Genomic DNA, 17,790 nt, shown 5'->3' on the forward strand with positions numbered 1-17,790 from the left:
AAGGTGTTTACTATTTTTCCTGGTTCTACTCTGCCCCCACCACAGTCAATCCCCCACGTCCAAGATTGCTTCACTCCTCTGCTTCAATCCCTCTGTTATGCTCCAAAAATCCAGGCCCTGTCAGGGTCCTGAATCCTCTGGACCAGGTCTGCTTTCTCAGAGTCTGCCTCCCTGCCTCTTCACCCCTTGATCACAGGGTCTCACTCTTGTTCCCTTATGCCTACAGCTCTTTGCCCCTCACATTCCTTTAAGCTGGTTTTTCTCAAATGCCTTCTCCTCCAAGAGACCTGTCACACTCCTGTTTGTGCTCCTCCTCAGCCCTGCCCCCAACTAATCTCTCGATGACATGATTTTATTGTCTCCTGCACACATACTGGTCCCTCTCTGGAATAATCACATCTGTGACTTCACATAGTCTGTATGTTGGATGGGGAAAGAGTTCCAGGTCACTGTAGAGAAGTCTGTTCCAGCAGAGTGTTGCAGATTATTGCCAGTTACCATCTGTGTCTTGATGTGTCATCTAGGTCTCCCCAGCTACCGTGCTGTCCTACAGAACACTCAGTGCGTGTCACAGTGCCTAGCATGTACAATGTCTTCAATAAAGACATGATGCATGAAAAAATAAAATTCCACCCTATGAGCTTTCTGATACATTAAAACTCAAATCTTTCCTTGGCTCTAATTCACTCCTTTGCCCCAAATGTTAAGGTCTCACAGGCTTCAGGCTGTCAGGGCATGGAGGATGGTGTTTTAGAATTCTTTGCATCCTTACTCTCACCTACCCACCCACACACAGTGGCTAGCAACATGAATTTTTATGTTCAGAAAACTCATAGAAATGAGGAACTTTTATCAAGCTGAGCCTCAGACAAAACAGGAGGTTTCTTTTTTCTTTTCCCCACCCCAAAGGTCTCTGTGTCTGTCTTCTTGATCCCCAGCCTGATGTCACTTCCTCGCCCAACCAGAAGCAGTTTACTTCTCTTGTACTGGAAGTAGGATGTTCTTGTACAGGTTTTTTAAAAATTGAAACAGACTTCATTTTATTAGCAGTGTCGATTTATGATTAAGACAGGTATCTCGTTCATGATGTGAGATCATTTTCAATTGGCCATAATATCTGCCCTCAAATATATCTTCACCTTGAAAATGCAGCATTTCAAGCTTTAGTCTCTATGGATTATTTCTCTTTTATGTCCATAATCTTTATGCTGCTGCCAGAAGTCTTTTTGGCATTTGCTTTGAATTCTGTCTGCGGTGCGTCTTTCAGGGCTTTTGCACAGATCTGGGACAATGGGGTGCAGTTGATTCCAGCTGTGGCTAGACTGCCACTGTGAGATGATGTGGCACTGGGTGAATGGTGAGAACGCATTTGGTGCTGCCTCATCCAGGTGGTCCTTCTTATATAGATTTTTATTATCTTTGGATGTTTTCCTTTTTTCTTTCCTGGTTGGAAGAAATAGTACTTGCTTTCTTCAACTCAGTAGCTATCTATCTTCCAAATACGGCCTCATCCCATCTCTTTGGTTGGAGGGAGACCCCTGATTTCTTGTTTGAATTTTAACTGAATGCAGATTTCAGGCCTGCTGTGCAGCCATCATGTCAGGATTATGGGCTCCTGGGTGATTTCCAGCAGGGCCTGCCGTACTCATCTTCTTTCTTGACTTCATTCTTGTTTTGCTAAACTATACATAATTTCTCTAGAATGGAAAATAAAATTTCAGAGTTCTTCCATGTCTCAAAATTACTTTATTTCACTCACATGCTTGTTTGATTCCATAATTATCTCAAGTTTCTGCCAGGGTCAGTTTTTCTGTTTATTTTTCTTGGTCTTTGTCATCCATGCTGCTGGTTTTCTTCAAATAGCTGATAATCGCTAGTTGAACACTCATTTTGGGGAAAGAGGAACAGAAGGATGGATGGAGGGAGATCCATAATTGAGGGTGGGCAGGGTTGCATGGTAGGCTTCCTTTTAGGACTGGTGGGAGAGAAGCTGGAGTGTACTCCTCGGCTAAGAAGGGTAAGAGGCTTATTTGAGCAACAGAGGCCACATCTCCTGCTCTGAGTTTCTCTGAACACTTTAACCCATACTTCAGAAGGCAGCCTCTTAATATTTTACCAAGCAGCTGCTATGATCTACCTGCAGGGCTGGGCATGGGCAGCCATATAGTATGCAGCCCTTGGCTCAGCTCATTATTTTTAGCCAACTTTCACTTCTGCCCACCATTCCTAAGTCCAAGGCTCTTAACTTCTGCTTTCTTTCTGGTTGCAACTCTCCATTGCATCCATTCTGGCCTCTGTTGCTCTGCTCCAGCAATGACACTTCTATCTACTTTGACCTCCAGAAAGAGGTGGAGAATTTCTTTTGTCCACAGGCCTCTTTTTCTTCATTGATAACAGTTTGTATTTGGTATATATTACTTGATGTGGGGTTCTGAATGGAAATGGTTATCCATAAAGTTTTGGCAACCACAGGACATTCACTGTGGAGACACCAGCCACAGGGTCATAAAGTATCAAAAGCAGCAAGTAGGAGGGCATTATTGAAATACAAGCCTAAGTATGCATGCCTAGTCCACTGTCCTGCATGTCTGTTACCCCTTCTTCACATAGGGTACTCTGAGGCCGGAGTCTCTTACAATTCTCTTCTATTCCACCAGATAGACCCATATTCCACCAGTAATTCTACTTACTGGGTAGACCTTTGAAAACAAAATGGAATCCAATAAATTCTTGAGAATGAAAATGGTCCATTGACATGTACTCCAGATTCTAGAATCACTAAAGTCCTAAGAGCAGCTGATTCCTTCCCTCATCTACCTAATCATTTTGTTCTTTTTTTCAATATATATATTTTTTCAAAACTTTATTTGAAGCCAGCTCACAGGGGAACACATATTGATCAGAAATACTTCCTCCACTGAAGAAGCTTACAAGTATTTTGGTTTGGTTCATTGATATGATGTACAAATCATGGTCCCAAGGAAGTATGCCCCTCATCAGAGTAGGCTGACTACAGTGTGCATCAGCTAAAACAGTGTTCAAGAAAATCAAGCATATTTGGGTCTCAGGCTTATCTGGATCTATCCACCGTCCAAAGTCATGTGTCTGTTTGACTTACCCAGTTTATGTTAGTAGTTCCAGAAGCAAGTTATATATCAGAGACTTATTGCCTTGGGTTTTTTGGTTCTGGAGTCCAACACTAGAATCATGAATGATAGGACTCTTGATTTATAAGGCATGTTGAAAATATGTTTGTTTCTTCCCCCAATTCCCTCCCATTTTTATGAGTGCTGTTAAGTTGAATTTCAGCATGTTAAGCAATTTGTGACTCACTGAAGTGAAACAACTTAGTCCTCATAAAAATGGAATAAAATGGTATTTCCATGTTTCATATTATGGTTTGAATCAGCCTGCTATTTGGAGCTTAGTGGAATCTACTCACAATGCCATTTTGAAGCTTTGCATCCGACCAACTAGTTACTGTGTTCCCTAAAATTTCCCAGGATTCCTCAGCTACCCTAAAATAGTAAAATTTATAGTTTCAGGAAATACAGGGAAAAGCGAGTAAGCAAACAATGGCAGTATTTTTGTAACTTCTCTCTTACAGAAAATGTGAATGGTTTCTACCTTTTCTCCATTGCAATCAAATAATACATCTGTGAATAAATACAGCTCCTCTGCTCACTACATTTCTTAGTTTTTTCCCCCTTAAATTACGATTACTATTATTTTCTTTAACCAATTTTCCTCGCATTACTCATTCTTTAGTACCACAGGAATGCAGATCATTCCATTTTGGCAGTTACTGGAATGAGGCATAAATACGGTATTTGTATTTAATTTTCAATCTTAAGTATGCTCAAAATTTTAGGATAAACTTCATTCACTACACCTTTAATAATTTGGAGTTCTGTGAGATTTGACTGAAGAGTAAACTAAGGTTAATCTTCACCCGTCCAAAAAAGAATAGTGTTAGAAAAATGGCAGATGGAGTATAACTTCTTTCAGAAAGCAAACTGTGTCTCAGAGTTTTAATCTTGTGAGGTGTTTGCAGGCAGGTGTTGCTGCCACCAATGAGGAGGTGGCCCTTCTGCTAGAACAAACGGGAGGCTTTGAGGCAGCTGGCCAACAGAAGAAAGGGCACAGGTTCAGCCTCCTTGCTGGCATGGTGAGGCTACGGAGAAGCATAACATGCCATGGAGCATTGGGAAAGATGCCATCGTCTACATTTCTGTGTCCACTCACTGGTTAGCATAGGCTCAGTGCAGCTGATAACAAGTGCAATGATGGTGACAGTGGCTGAGGCACTGCAGATTTACTAGAAGAGGGTTCCCTGGGGATGGAGTAGCATCCAGGAATGGGAAGACATGTACCCTAATGTCATTCCTATCACATCAGCAATGTACTGATTGTTTGTGCCCCTGTCCCCAATGAATATGTCAAGTCCCAACGTGACAGTATCTAGAGATGGGGCCTCTGGGGGCGATCAGTTCATGAGGGTGGAGCCCTTGTGAATGTGATTAGTGCCTTTAAGAGAACTGGCCACCACATGAGGATACAACAAGTGAGCAGTCTACAACCTGGAAGAAAGGCCTCAACCAGAACCGAACATGCGAACACCTAGACCTTGAACTTCTAGCCTCCAGAACACTAAGATGCAATGCCTGATTTTTGAAAGCCATTCAGGCTGTGGTATTCTGCTACCGCAGCCCAAATTGGCTAAGACACCACAAAATAGCAGAATAGGCTTGGGCTTCATGGTACCAGACATCCACAGATTTAAGGCTACTCAAATGGCATGAGTGACATTTTGCCCTTGTTCCACTTACTAGAGGACTGACAGCTCCACTGTCAAGCTACAGGGACAATTCCCCAGATAAAAAGGTGGGGATTAAAAATAAGGTCATGGAAGAGACCCATTGGCATAGACCACTAGGACCTGAAATTGTCTCCCATAATTGGCTAGAGAATTTCAGGTTTCTGAGAAATGTCTCCCCATTGGCGTGAATACTATAGAAGATGCTGTCAAGGGATCTGGGATTGCTGAGCTGGTGTAGCTCTAAAGGTATAAGATCTGTGATTTGGAGGTTGTTAGCAAATGAATTAGGGCATTAGTCTATAACACAACAGTAAGCAGGGTGGCCCAGGCAAGCGTGCAGTTTAGGAAGAAAACAAACCCTGCACTTGGCTTGCCAGCAGGCTTACCAATAACTGTCAGCCTTGCTTCTTTTCAGTAATAACCATAAGAATCCTGTTCACATTGTCCAAAAGGAAGGTTCTGGAACACTTTTTGCAGCAAGGAAGCAGCCCTGAGCACCCCATCCAGGAACTCGTTGCTGTCTTCTTTCCTGGTGGGTTGCCTTGCCAAGACTCTCAGCACCAAGTGTTTATTGGCCACACTTATCTGTATCTGATAACAAAGTGAGGTAGTGCCAAAGGGGCCTGGACATTGGTTAGCTTTTCCCCTGAAACGCCTCATTTTAGAACTGGCTTGGACTGTGCAGGAAAGAACCCACTCTCATTGAAGGGCTTGCTGCAGGAACAGCCAAGCTGTTGTCTTTCTATCTATTTCTTCCTTTTGTTTATCATTCACTCACAAAACACTGATGTCTACACACTGTGTTAGGCAACGGGGAAGCAAAGAGAATAAAGCAGGTCTGCTGTCTTCCTGCATGGGCCAGTGAACCCAAAGCTCATTCACCAGCTTGTGCATACCCATAATTAAGTGAGGACAACAGTGTCTCCCCACCATGACCCCAGGGATTCCCATTTTTTCAAATACTATGAAGATATCCTTGAAACTAAGCATTAAGGATAGGTGTCAGCATTGGAAGGTATAGAAACTGAAGCAGCAAGAGCCATGTGGTTTCTGGGAATCAGTTTTTCTTTTTCTAATAGAATTGATGCATAGAATTTTGTAATTCCTTGATGGCCCTTGGCAAGTGAACTCCTTGATTAGACTCACCGGGGTTGGTGAATGGAGGCCAAAGGAAATGTGAAAATTGTAAGCCTCATCTTCCATCCTATACCCAAAGGCATGGTGATTCTGAGCTGCCATCTCCAACAGCTCATGGTGGGCTCACCTGCTGAGGCACAGTTGAGGGAATGTGGCTGTAGCCATGACAAGACCAAGCGACTGCAGCTGAGGAAAGAGGGTTCCCGGATGCTACGCTCTGAATGTTGGTGTCCTCCAAATGTCTCACTCCCAAGGTGATGGTATCAGGAGGTGGGGGTCTTCGGGTGGTGATTGGGTCATGAAGGCAGAGCCCTCATAATGGGATCATTGCCCTTATAAAAGAGGTTCCAGAGAGCTTTCTTACCCCTCTAAGGACGGACCAAGAGTCACCATCTATAGACACAAGCCCTCTTCAGACACCAAGTCAGCCAAAGCCTTGACTTGGACTTCCCTACCTCCAGAGCTGTAATAAACTTCTATTATTGATATGCCAGCCCGTCTATGGGACTTTGTTACAGCAGCTACAGTGACTCAGACACCAGGGCTCCTTGGCTCCTGTGTATGCTCAGATTGATCTGAGTGGTCAGGGAGTGTTTCCTTCCTTCCTCTCCTCTTTCCCAACCCCCTTCAAATTTTGGTTTTGCTCTCTTAATTTCTCAATGTTCTAACAACCCATTTTGATAGGTTTGGGGTCTATATACCAATGAGTGGAGTGCTCCACAAAGCCAGGCCTATCCACCTCCCTGGGTAGTTAACCTTGTCAATGGTGGTTGCTTAGTTTCATTAAACCTTTTGCAGCTAAACAGAACACAGCTTCTCCTTTCATCCTCCATTCTCATTTTAACACCTACCGGGCTCTTTTTTATGGTCATGATGTCTAAAGCAAATGAAAAAGCTTTGAGATGGTTACGCTGCTGCTGTTTCAGTCATCTGATTCCATCTGGGCTTTAGGCTCAGTCACTGCCCAGGGCAGGGGAGTGGGCCAGGTGCAGCTGGCTGCTGAAAGGAGGACCCTCAGGTGCCTCCTTGAGAAATCCACTCCCCCAACCTCCCACCATGGCTTGCCTCCACCATGAGCCCCCTTTGGGGAGAGGGATCCTCTCTCCAAGGCCCCACTAAGGACATAAGGAAAAGCACATCACCTGGCACCTGCCGTGCACGCAGAGGTCAGTTTCGTAGGGTCCACAGGGAGTGCCATCCAGGACCCTGTCAGCCACCAGCAGCGGGGACTCCTTCCCAAGGGGTGAGCAGTAGAGCTCACATGGCTTATCTGAGGAGGGAAAGATTGGCAGGCATTGACATAGGGAAAAGCAAGGGGGCCTTGTAAGAACAGGCACACACGGGTGATAGGCAAGCCCAAGGAAGAGATTGGCGAGGTAGATACAAGTCCCTGAAGCTCTGTGTGCATCTTCAGATACACCTACCAGCTCCTTTGAACACCTGACACAGCACATGGGTCAACACCCTCAGACTCAGGTAACTGACAGTGTGGGTTTTCTTCCAGATTCTCTTTATCCTTTGCAAATAAACACATCAGGCTGAACGAAGGTACCACTGTGAGCTTTCCTCTATGCAAGTTGACTGTGTGTTAAGGGTGAGCATAGGAGCTGCTGCTAGAGTGGGGGCAGGGAAGGAGGGGAAGGTGAATGAGAATGTCCCTGGGTGAGTGCAGTGAGATCCATGGGGTCTTCATTACAGTGGCTTTCGCTGAAAGCTTTAGGGTTGCCCCAGCTGCTGGGTAACAGCTGCAGAGCTGTGGTATGAGGCATGAGGATCCTAGAAGAAACTGAGTAGGAGCAAGGTACAGAAAGGTGACAGAGGGGCCACTGGCTGTGTCACCAAGCAGAATGAAAACTCTGGTTCCCACTGCTCCTGGAACCATGCGAGTGTCCAGCTCTCATAAGTTTGCCTAGGTTGTTTCCTCTGCCTGCAAATCCATCCTTGTACTTGGCTTTCTATAAATCTCCCACAACCTGGAAACTTCTAGCCCAGAGCTCTCACTTCTCCTACCTGCTCTGACATGAGGATAGGCCCCTCTATGTGCACTTTCCATACATTTCCTTTAAAGCCCCTGGTTGTCCTATAATTATTTGAACAAATTCCATACATAAACCTATTCTTACAAGGCAGGCCCCATTGCACATGGAAACAGGATGAATTTTAATTATAGGTTGAGCACCCTAATCTGAAAATCCAAAATCCAAGGTGCTCCAAATGGAAAATTTCACACTTGACCTCATGAGGTAGCAAGAGTCAAAACATGGGCATACTAAAAATACTGTGTAAAGTTACCTTCAGGATATGTGAATAGGAAACATTAATTTTATATTTAGATTAAGTTCCCATCCTCAAGATATCTCACTATGTATATGTAAACATCCTCACATCAAAGAAAAAAAAAACAATTCTGAGATTTGAAACTCTTCTGGTCCCAAGCATTTGGCATAAGGGATTCTTAACCTATGCCTTCATACTGAAGCACGGAGGGGATGGGAATCCATGGCCGGGGTGGCGGGGAGGGACCAGGCTTTCATCTTCTGTCCCCAGACTGGGTCTAAAACCTAAAGTCACCGGAGGACTTGGTAAGTATTTTTTAAGATGATTAGATTTTATTTTCTGTATCTGAGCAAGAAGAAAACACCTTTTCTCTCACAGTGACCTAACCCTAATGCCATTCATGGTATTATATCACAAAGGAAACCTCCAGAGAGAGACCTTTATGCTGCCTTGCTGGGCCCTTTTTCTCCCCTATCAGCCTTCCCCAGTGGGTCCCTCTAGGGGTCTGGGTTGAGCAAAGGCAGGGACAGAGAAGAGCTTATGTAGTTGATGTGGACTTGGAGGACCTTGGCATCCCAGCTGGAGGGTCCTTGTCACACAGGTGCTGTCTTAACCTTTCATGATTGGATGACAGTCACTGGTCAACCCATTCAGAGGGAGATCATCTTAAAGAATAGAAAGAAGCTCCAGGGATTTGAAGGAAGTGCTCAATTCAATTCTTTCAGCTCACTGTGAGGAAAAAAAACTCCGTAGACTGGCAACATAATGATGCTTCAACACTTACTCAACCAACAAGCTTGGCCTGAGCCTCTCCCTCACACGAGGCACTCTGTAGAGTCTGCTGGGGAAAGAATAAATAAAGCATCCTTTTTGAGGCCCTACTGGTCTCAAGGACAAGTATGGGGCTGGGGATGTGGTGGTAGCGTGCTTGCCTGGCATGCGCGGGGCGCTGCGCTTGATCCTCAGCACCACATAAAAATAAAATAAAAATGTTGTGTCCACCGAAAACTAAAAAATAAATATTGAAAAATTCTCTCTCTCTCTCTGAAAAAAAATCAATTTTTTTTTTTTTAAAAGGACAAGAATGGAACAAATCCTGGATAAGGTAAAATGTGGCATGAGCTCTGGGAGGGCTGGACTTAACCCTAGAAGGATTGACTTATTTCCTCGGCTGGCAGGTTGTGGGTGGCTGGCTCTCCATTTGGAGAGAATGGCCCAAGGAAGCAGCCAGTAGAACTATGGAAGATGGAGACATAAATTGAGATTGACTTCCAGGAAGCTCATCTGACAATACTACAGAGGTGTTTTTTAGCGGGGGGGCATTTGAAGTTCCCTGTGAGCATCTGTAGGAACCAGAGGGGGAGATCAAGCAACACGGCCCTTTAGTCTGAATGGGCTGGTGTGTCCCCTGCTCATATTGTGCTAACCCTAAAGCTTCACTGTAAAGAACTGTCCCTTAATCAATGGGCTTTGAAACTGTGGATTTTAATTACCATTAGGCTGAAGTCCTGACTCAATACTGGGAGTAAATGGCATTCCATAGCAATGGTATTGATTATGGCAAAATCATATATAATATTTATGATCAACTATATGCCAGGCAGCATGCCAAGTTGTGTCTACACATTTCAGGTGCATGCTGTTCATCTGTCTATCTATCACACAGTCAAGCACACAGAACATGTGGAGCACACGGAACGTGCATGCCTGGCCTCAGCCATCAGGCCACACCTGACCTCTTTACTCCAGCCCAGCTCTCCATCATCACCACCCACTCTCTGAATGCACAACTCTTGAGACCAAAACACCAGGGGCAAAATGACATTGCTGAAAACAAGTCACTAGATTCACAGATATTTATAGTTTCTGAGTGTATACTCTCATTTGAGCAGAAATGGAAAAGGGATATGGGTAGAAGAGTAGAGGCTACTTTGAGAAAAGTTGGAAAAACCAGTCTGGGAAGGAAGGAAGGTGGCTTGTCTGAATTTTTTGGTATGAGAATCAGACAAGTGGAGACTACAAGCAGGAGGAGTAACCTCAGATGGTGGATACTGGCCATGACCCCAGGCAAGAAGGTACAGTCTACTCCAGCTGCACTTGACTCTCTCACCTAATAGACACTGCCCTCCATGTCCCTGGCAGTCTAGGATACCTGGGCTATCAAACAGAGTCCAGAGGTGTGGCTTCCTTCCTTGGCGTGGGTGGAATTCCCTCCATTTGTTTATCTCTTTTTCTAAGGATGCCACTCATAATTCAGAGTGATCCCCACCTCCAGCACCGTCTCCCGGAGAGACTGAGGATAGAACCTTTTTGAAATGTGAGGAGGTGGTCAGAGCTCTTCAGAACTCTCTATTATATTCCTCTTTAGGCTTTCATAGTTAAGAAATTAATCTCAGAGATTAAAGACCGTAATAAGTAACATGGGATGGTGAGTCTCAGTTTTGAGCAGTGTTAATACTCATATCCCTAGGGATACAGAAAGAGGTCAAATCTTCTCAAACATTATACAGTCACACACTTAAAGGAAAGATGCTCGGAGCATTCCTCCAGCCTCCTGCATGGCTGGTGTGTGCTGAGATGAAATCCTGACCAAGACTGGTCTGTCTGGGGGCAAACTGGCTTCTCAAGGACCTGATGGTTAGCTCTGTTGACTGGACCAAGAGTGATTACCTGAGTGTGGCCAGATCAATCAGAGCCTCTCTCCTGAGATCTCAGTACTGGAATTTAGATACAAAGAGATTATTTATCCTCATGGTTGATGGATCCCAAGGAAGGCTTGTAGAAATATAAAAAGCTCTTAAATAAAGAAATATAAAAAGCTTTGAAAATTTCAAGTGTTTCATTATATTTGGAAACACTTGCAAACATATTTGGAAGCAAAACCATCCTTGACTAAAACGAGTTAGTATCTTCCTCAGTGAGGCTTTCCTTAGGTTCCCTGGTAGAGATATCTGTATGTCTTACCACAGGATGGCTCCCAGGATCTCACCAGGTCTATTCATATTTGGTTGATGTACTGCTATTACCTTTATAACCTTAAAATTCTCTGAATTCGGAACCATACCTGGCTCCAAAGGATTTGGATAAGGGATGTGGATTGACATAAGAGGTCCTGTGGGCTGCTCTATCAGCCTGCACACAGACAAGCTATGAGAGACAGTCTGCAGTGGGGGCAACTGGTCAGGACAGTGGAGGCCATGGAGGAAGGTCCTGACATTTTCAGAGGCCCTGGGCCCAGACCCTCATTTGGCCCTTAGGTCCTTTGAGGTACTCTGCATGTTTGCCACAGCTTTCCTTCTTTTTCATTAAGCAGCTCTGGGAAGCCTGGCTGAGTTGGAGCTAGAGAGCCCTAACTATCACTACCCTCATCCCCCAGACGCTCAGATCCCGAGGGGGTTCTGCAATTTCAAGGAGAAGGAGCTGGGACGACACCACCATGTTTAGATTTGGTCTTCGCTAAGCTTTCTGACACTGAGATGGGCATGTAGCCTGCTGCTGGCCTGGGGAGAGAGGACTGAACCTTTAAAGGTTTCCACATCCATGAGATTCCATGGGGTGGGTTTGGCAACTGGCCACCTCAATGGGTTTCTGTCTGAAGCCTTTTCCACATAGAAATCTTTTCTAAGGAGAGCCTTTGTCTTCTTTTGGAGGTGGTATGGACTTGTGGTCCTGAGTTCCCCCTTGGAAAGTCTACCTCTGCAAGAATTCTTTAAAAAAAAAGAGAGGGAGAGAGAAAAGAAAAAATATTGCTTCTCCTTTCTTGAACCGTGCGTCACTCGCCAAAGAATTCCGCAGCGATAGCAATGTTATGAATAGGGTAGTCATAATGGGCTTCAGAAGAGCCCGGAGCCCAACCACAGGAATCGTTCCTATCACGGCTGAGCTAGAATTGTGCCTTTTATAAAGTGAGTTTTGAGAAGAACACTTATAATCTGCCTTCTGAATTGGCCATTTATTATTTTGTGTTCACCCTTGTGAAATGCTCCTTTAAAAAAGCTGGCTTCTGTTTATATTTGAGAGAGAAATGAAGCCAAATATGCAAGAAGTCACGATGATTCCACCCCAGAGGAGAACATGTCGAGTCACCCGAGCAAAGCCCTGAACTTGGGGTCTTTCCTTCAAGGGCAAAACACTTATGGCCCGTTAGTTGTCCTTATCAAATTGGGTTGCACTTTTCAGATCAAAGGCAGTGGCACTATAGCTATAGTTAGTTATTACTTGGACAGAAAGTTGTCAAAAGCAAGTGAGTGAAAAGATGTATTCTAAACTCAGTGAGGTCTCCACAGAGCCTCTGTGAGGCTTCCTGGATGGGGGATGTGGGCAGACAGAAGTCTCAGCCACTGTGATGATAAGGCAACCAGAGAGCTCAGCCATCCAAAAGTGGTTAGAAGTAAAGTAGAAGTTTAAGCTGGACTTGGAGAAATCTCTGGAAAAACAGACATTGAAGTGGGATTTCTGCATTGAAAAAATGAGGCAGGAGAACTTAAAACTGAAGCAAGCAACCAAAGAAAGAATAACAACCTCATGCACAGAGGTGAGTGGTGGTGAAAAAGGGGTGAGTCTAACTTAGACTTGATCTCTTCTGGCTTCAGTAAAGAGGGAGATGACAAAAAGGAGGTCAAAAAGTGTCTTTATCTGACCTTTTGGGCACAGCTGCAGGTTGAGAAAGAGGCTGCTTTTCATCAGGAAAGGCCACTGAGTTGGAAGAATGGCAGGCTCTCTCTGCGACTATCTTGCTCCAGATTAGGAGTCAGAATGTGCCTGAGATGGTGGGAAGCCCCTGGTCTCCTCTTGTAGCGCAGCTACAATTACCCAGTCCCCAGAGGTGGTGTTCTTTTTAAATAAGGAAAATGTCGGGGAGCTCTCCAATACTGAGTAAGTCCCCAGATGAGCTGGTTGGTATTACCTGCTACCACTTAAAACATCACGTGACATTTCATAGTTCAGCTCAAAGTTGATGGGTCAGGCTTTTGGGCTAAAAGCTGGGAAGCTGAAGCTGCTGTTGCTGGTGATGCCTGCTACCCTCAAACAGCTGTGTACATATGAACTTGTAATCTCAGATAGCAAAATGGAGATTTCAAAGGTTCTTCCCATCACAGGGAAAAAAAACCCAAGACCTGGTGCCAAAACATCATTCTTCTGTAAAATACTTTAGAAGTTGTCTAAAAATCAGGCCCAGTTGCTTTTGTTCTTCTTAAGTCTCCCTCACTCTGCACCCATGAAGTCATGGTTTCTGTCTTCTTCAAGCATTGGGAGCCAGATGATAACTGGTTATTTTTAGAATCAACTTTACTCCTTTGGAATTGGGGTTGGCTTCCTCCCTGCCTCTTGTCAGCTGCAGGAGCTTAGACATGTCACGTAACCTGTCACCTCTCATCTTCTGCACAGCTTGTTTTGCATATTCAATGAGATGATGTATGTAGAGCTAACGTGTGCCTGGCACGCGGTATGATTGGTAAATGGGACCATATTGTCAGCATTACAACACAAAGTCTTGTTTCCTGAAGAGGAAGAGTTTTACATTGCGGGGGGGGGGGGGGGAGAAAACAACCCGAACTAGACCCCGAGGTCTCCTCACTTACAATAAACAAACATGACCCACCACCTCGAATTTTATCAGTCATTAGAAATTCTGGCAACAGCCTGGTGATGTAGTCTCTTGATTTGGAAGAAAATTCTTGGAAAGAAAAATGTGACCTGTGCTTATTATCATCTTTCCCATTTCTACACTGTCTTTAAAATTTCCTCCAACAGCCCAAAGAGTAAAAGTCAATCCAAAATAAACCATGACAAGCAATGCAGGAAAGCACGAACGTTGGAAAGCAAAGTAGCACATAGGCAAATACACTCCCACTCCTATAAAGCCTTGTTCTCCAACTTTGTCCTTGTCCCTCGGTATATGATGCAGGGGGCAGGCTTCCTGAATTCCCAAGTTGCTACAAATGGGGGGACAGGATGAATATGACCCGCTGCCTTGAGAGCTGCCTTGGGAGCTCTTAGAGAGTTGGGTCACTCAAGATCAAGCCCCTACTCCAGAAGTGAGGCCAGGGCTGGTGTGGGCATAGCACCGGAGCATTCTGCTGGTGGGTCTGGCGAGGTTGAGGTGGGTCCTAAGAGTCTCCTCAGGTGGTTTTTATTGTGCTTGGGGGAGTAGGGAAGGAAGCCACTATGAATTGCCACGCATGTGCCTTTACCATCAACCACCACTGCTGCCAACAGGCCCTTCTTCTTGCTGCTCAGTCGGTCGTGTGCTTGGCACTGCTGGTCTCGGAAGCTGGGCAGACCCTTGGGACAGGGCAGACTCTCGCAGACGGCATGCTCCACGCTGGCACCCAGGCAGTGTGTGCCTCCAGGTCCAGGGCTAGAAGGGAGGAGGAGGTCTGCGTTAGCCAGCTGTTCTGTGCAAACAGCAGGGGCACTTCCTAGCTGTCCCTCTTGCCAGAGCAGACAGGTGTGGGAAGAGATCCCTCAAGCAACCCCTTCTGCTCTTCCAGATCATCCTGGGCAACCCCAGCCCCACACTGAAGGCACGTTTCTGTGAGCCATCAGAAAAACGCATCCAAGGACTGTAAATCAAGGACATCTGGAAACAGAACACAGCAACATCAGTTCAGCAAAGATGTGTACGTTATACAGACAACTCCAAGGGAAATTTGGTGTTTTTTCTTTTCTTACTTCTCTAAAACAAAGATCTTTAAATGACTCCTAGGATACTCTAGAGGTTACCAAGTTTCAAGATGAGTAAATAAATGCTTTCATTTACTTTATGATGAAAAGAATCAGAATGATTAATTCACTAGCTCATGGGCTTTTGGTGGAGACAATTTAGATCCTGGCTGTGCCATCTTAATCAGGGCTAGTGTGACTTCACACATGGTCAATGCCACAGTCTTGAGACCCAGCGTTCTGTGCCTAGATGGGATTTTAAGCAATTTTGGAGACCTGGCTGGGTTCATTGGCCAAGTCCACATGTGTAGGGGGGAATCAAAGTAGAGCAGCAAGACATTGATCTGTCTGCATGGGAACATGGCTCTGTCCAGCTCCCTAATAAGGCCCTGGGGTGTTATCCTCAGAGGACTCTACCCAAGGCAACCTCAGTGGTTCCATTGATCCTTCAAGATGCCAAGAACATTAGGAAAGAATAAGATTTCTTTCTTTCTTTCTTTCTTTCTTTTTTTTTTTTTTTTTGTACTTTTGGTTGAAATTCAGCATAAGGGTGAAAAGGGCTCAAATCACAACTGTTCTGTTCCATGAGTTTTCACAAACTGCCCGTACCTGTTGGCAGCAAGACATTTTGAACAAATTAAATGATTCTTTTGGGATATGCTTTTCCCTGTGCCATTTCCCATGTTCAAATGGCAGGGTCACCCTGTGATTATGGCTTTAGGAGAGAGATCTAAAAGCAGAAAGTGGTAGAAGTCTTTACGCTTTTGTGTCATAAAAGTTCACAGAAAAGGTCAGTGAGATTTTTTTTTTTTTTTTTTTTTTTTTTTAACAAATCAAGAGCAGGGAGTGAACATTTTTAGTCTTGTGGGTCATAAAGTCTCTGTTGCAACTACTCAGCTCTGCCACTGTAGCACAAAAACATCCAGAGGTGATATGTAAATAAGTGTGACTGTGTACCAATAAAACTTTATTTACAAAACCAGAGGGTAAGCCAGATTTGCTACAGGGACAATAGTTTCCAGCTCCTGGTCCACACAGATGTCTTACAGAAAGCATCTCAGGTAGAGGAAAGGCTCCCTTCATACCTCTGAGTCTGTATATGTAGAGGAAGGCAATCCCCTTTCCTGGGAGTGGAAGGAGCCTGGGTGATTACATACCCTGGTAGCTCTGTTGGGAGGCTCTGAGTTCTGGTTTCCAAGTTAGGTTCAAGTTAGGAAATGGCCAAACCTCTAAAAGGTTTATGGGATTTGAGAACAGAGGGTCCTTGTGTTCTGTATCCTGCTTAGAACACCAGGCAGGCAGCCAGACCTCAGAAAAATGATTGCATAGTATATTTACGCAGACTGAATGTCAGACCACCTCCCCAACAACTCTGGGCCCAAGCATGGACAGAATGGATGTACTCCTGTGCCATAAAGCACTTTGTGGTAGAGGAGAGGGGCTGGACCCAAAGAGCCACATGGGCCAGCAACAGAGACATCTCCATAGCAACAGGTAAGTTTCCATGACTAGGGACCAGGAAGAGCTGTAGCAAAGGATGTTACAAGTTACATTGTGTCCTTCTTGTCCAAATTCATGATGAAGTCCTCACTCCCAATACCTCAGAATGTAACCTTATTGGGAAATAAGGCCATTCCTGATGCAATTAGTTAAGATGAAGTTGTAGTGGGGTGCAATGAACCCCTAACCCAATATGACTGGTGTCCTTATAAAAAGGGAAAACTGGAGACAGGGAGAATGCCATGAGATGAAAGCAGAGATCAAGATGATGCTTCTACACTCCAAGGAACTCCAGAAAATGCCAGCAAACTACAAGAAGCTAGGAGGAAGGCATGGAAAAGGGACTCATTAGGGTCCTTTGAGGGGACCAGCCCTGACGACATCCTGATCTTGGACTTCAAGCCTCTGAAACCATGAGAAAATAAATCTCTATTATTTAAGCCTCTTAGTATGTGAAACTTTGTGACAGACATTCTAACAAATGAATGTACAAGATGTAACAAGGACCAGACACATTCTCACAGATTACAGATTCAGACTCGGAGAAAGTGGTGCAAAGACAAAATGGTTTAGGACCCCAAATGGACTGGAATGGAGTTAAAAACATAAATTTGGCTGGTTTCTAAAAGAATCAGAAAAGATCCAATTCCTATACACCTTGGAGTATAGACTGTTATTTGTGCCTGTCATGTAATTAATTCCCTGAGTTGTCACTGAGCTTCATTCATTTCACCTTCAGTTCCATCTATTTCCACCAAGTTCTTTCTCTAGATTTACATCGGACTGACCAACTTACATCCTACCATCTTTACACCTCTCAGTGGGTAGGTGGAGAGGAAAAGGGTCACAAATTAATGGAGGTCCTGGATCCAGGAGAACATGGACCTCGAGAGCAGAAGACCGCACGATGCCTTGTGTGCTTCAGCATGCCGCCCTCCACATGGGTTTGTGCTGCTGCTTCTCTGTGTCCAACCCTCCAGCCCTCTTTCTAGCTTACTGCTAGAAGCCATCCCCATGCCCCACCCTTAACTCTCTTCCATCCCTGAGGCTATCTCTACCATACATTTTTTTCCCTATTCACAGCCTTTCCTCATCTTCTTTGGGTCTGTATGACGCTGCTGACCATCCATCAGCCATGTGAAATGGTGAACTGGGTGCCTGTCTCCCTCCTCTTCTCCTACAGTCTCCAGTGAAGAGCCCTGAACAGGATGGTCTTGATAAACAATAGACTGCGTTGAACTATATTATTAGAATTTATCTTACAATGAATGAGGGGGGAAGGAAAGGGAGAGTCAGGGAAGACGGCAGAGTAGGAAGTGCCAGGAATCCATCTGTCAACCTAGACAACAATTGAATGGGCAAAAACTGTCTGAAGTAACTATTTTTAAATT

At 44.7% G+C, this 17,790-nt stretch overlaps 1 protein-coding gene across 2 annotated transcripts in view; it reads right to left on the reverse strand.

The window, feature by feature from the left end:
• Nucleotides 1-17,790, reverse strand: part of Adamts17 (ADAM metallopeptidase with thrombospondin type 1 motif 17) — a 347,197-nt gene that overhangs the window by 102,422 nt on the left and 226,985 nt on the right. For both annotated transcript variants that reach the window (XM_076848849.2, XM_076848848.2), the window contains exons 13-14: nucleotides 14,428-14,594; nucleotides 7,099-7,226 (exon numbers count right to left, since the gene is read on the reverse strand). In XM_076848849.2, the coding sequence (XP_076704964.1) occupies nucleotides 7,099-7,226; nucleotides 14,428-14,594 (295 nt within the window). The remainder of the gene's footprint in view (nucleotides 1-7,098; nucleotides 7,227-14,427; nucleotides 14,595-17,790) is intronic.

This window comes from Callospermophilus lateralis, chromosome 3, assembly GCF_048772815.1.
Source record: "Callospermophilus lateralis isolate mCalLat2 chromosome 3, mCalLat2.hap1, whole genome shotgun sequence".
Taxonomy (NCBI): domain Eukaryota; kingdom Metazoa; phylum Chordata; class Mammalia; order Rodentia; family Sciuridae; genus Callospermophilus; species Callospermophilus lateralis.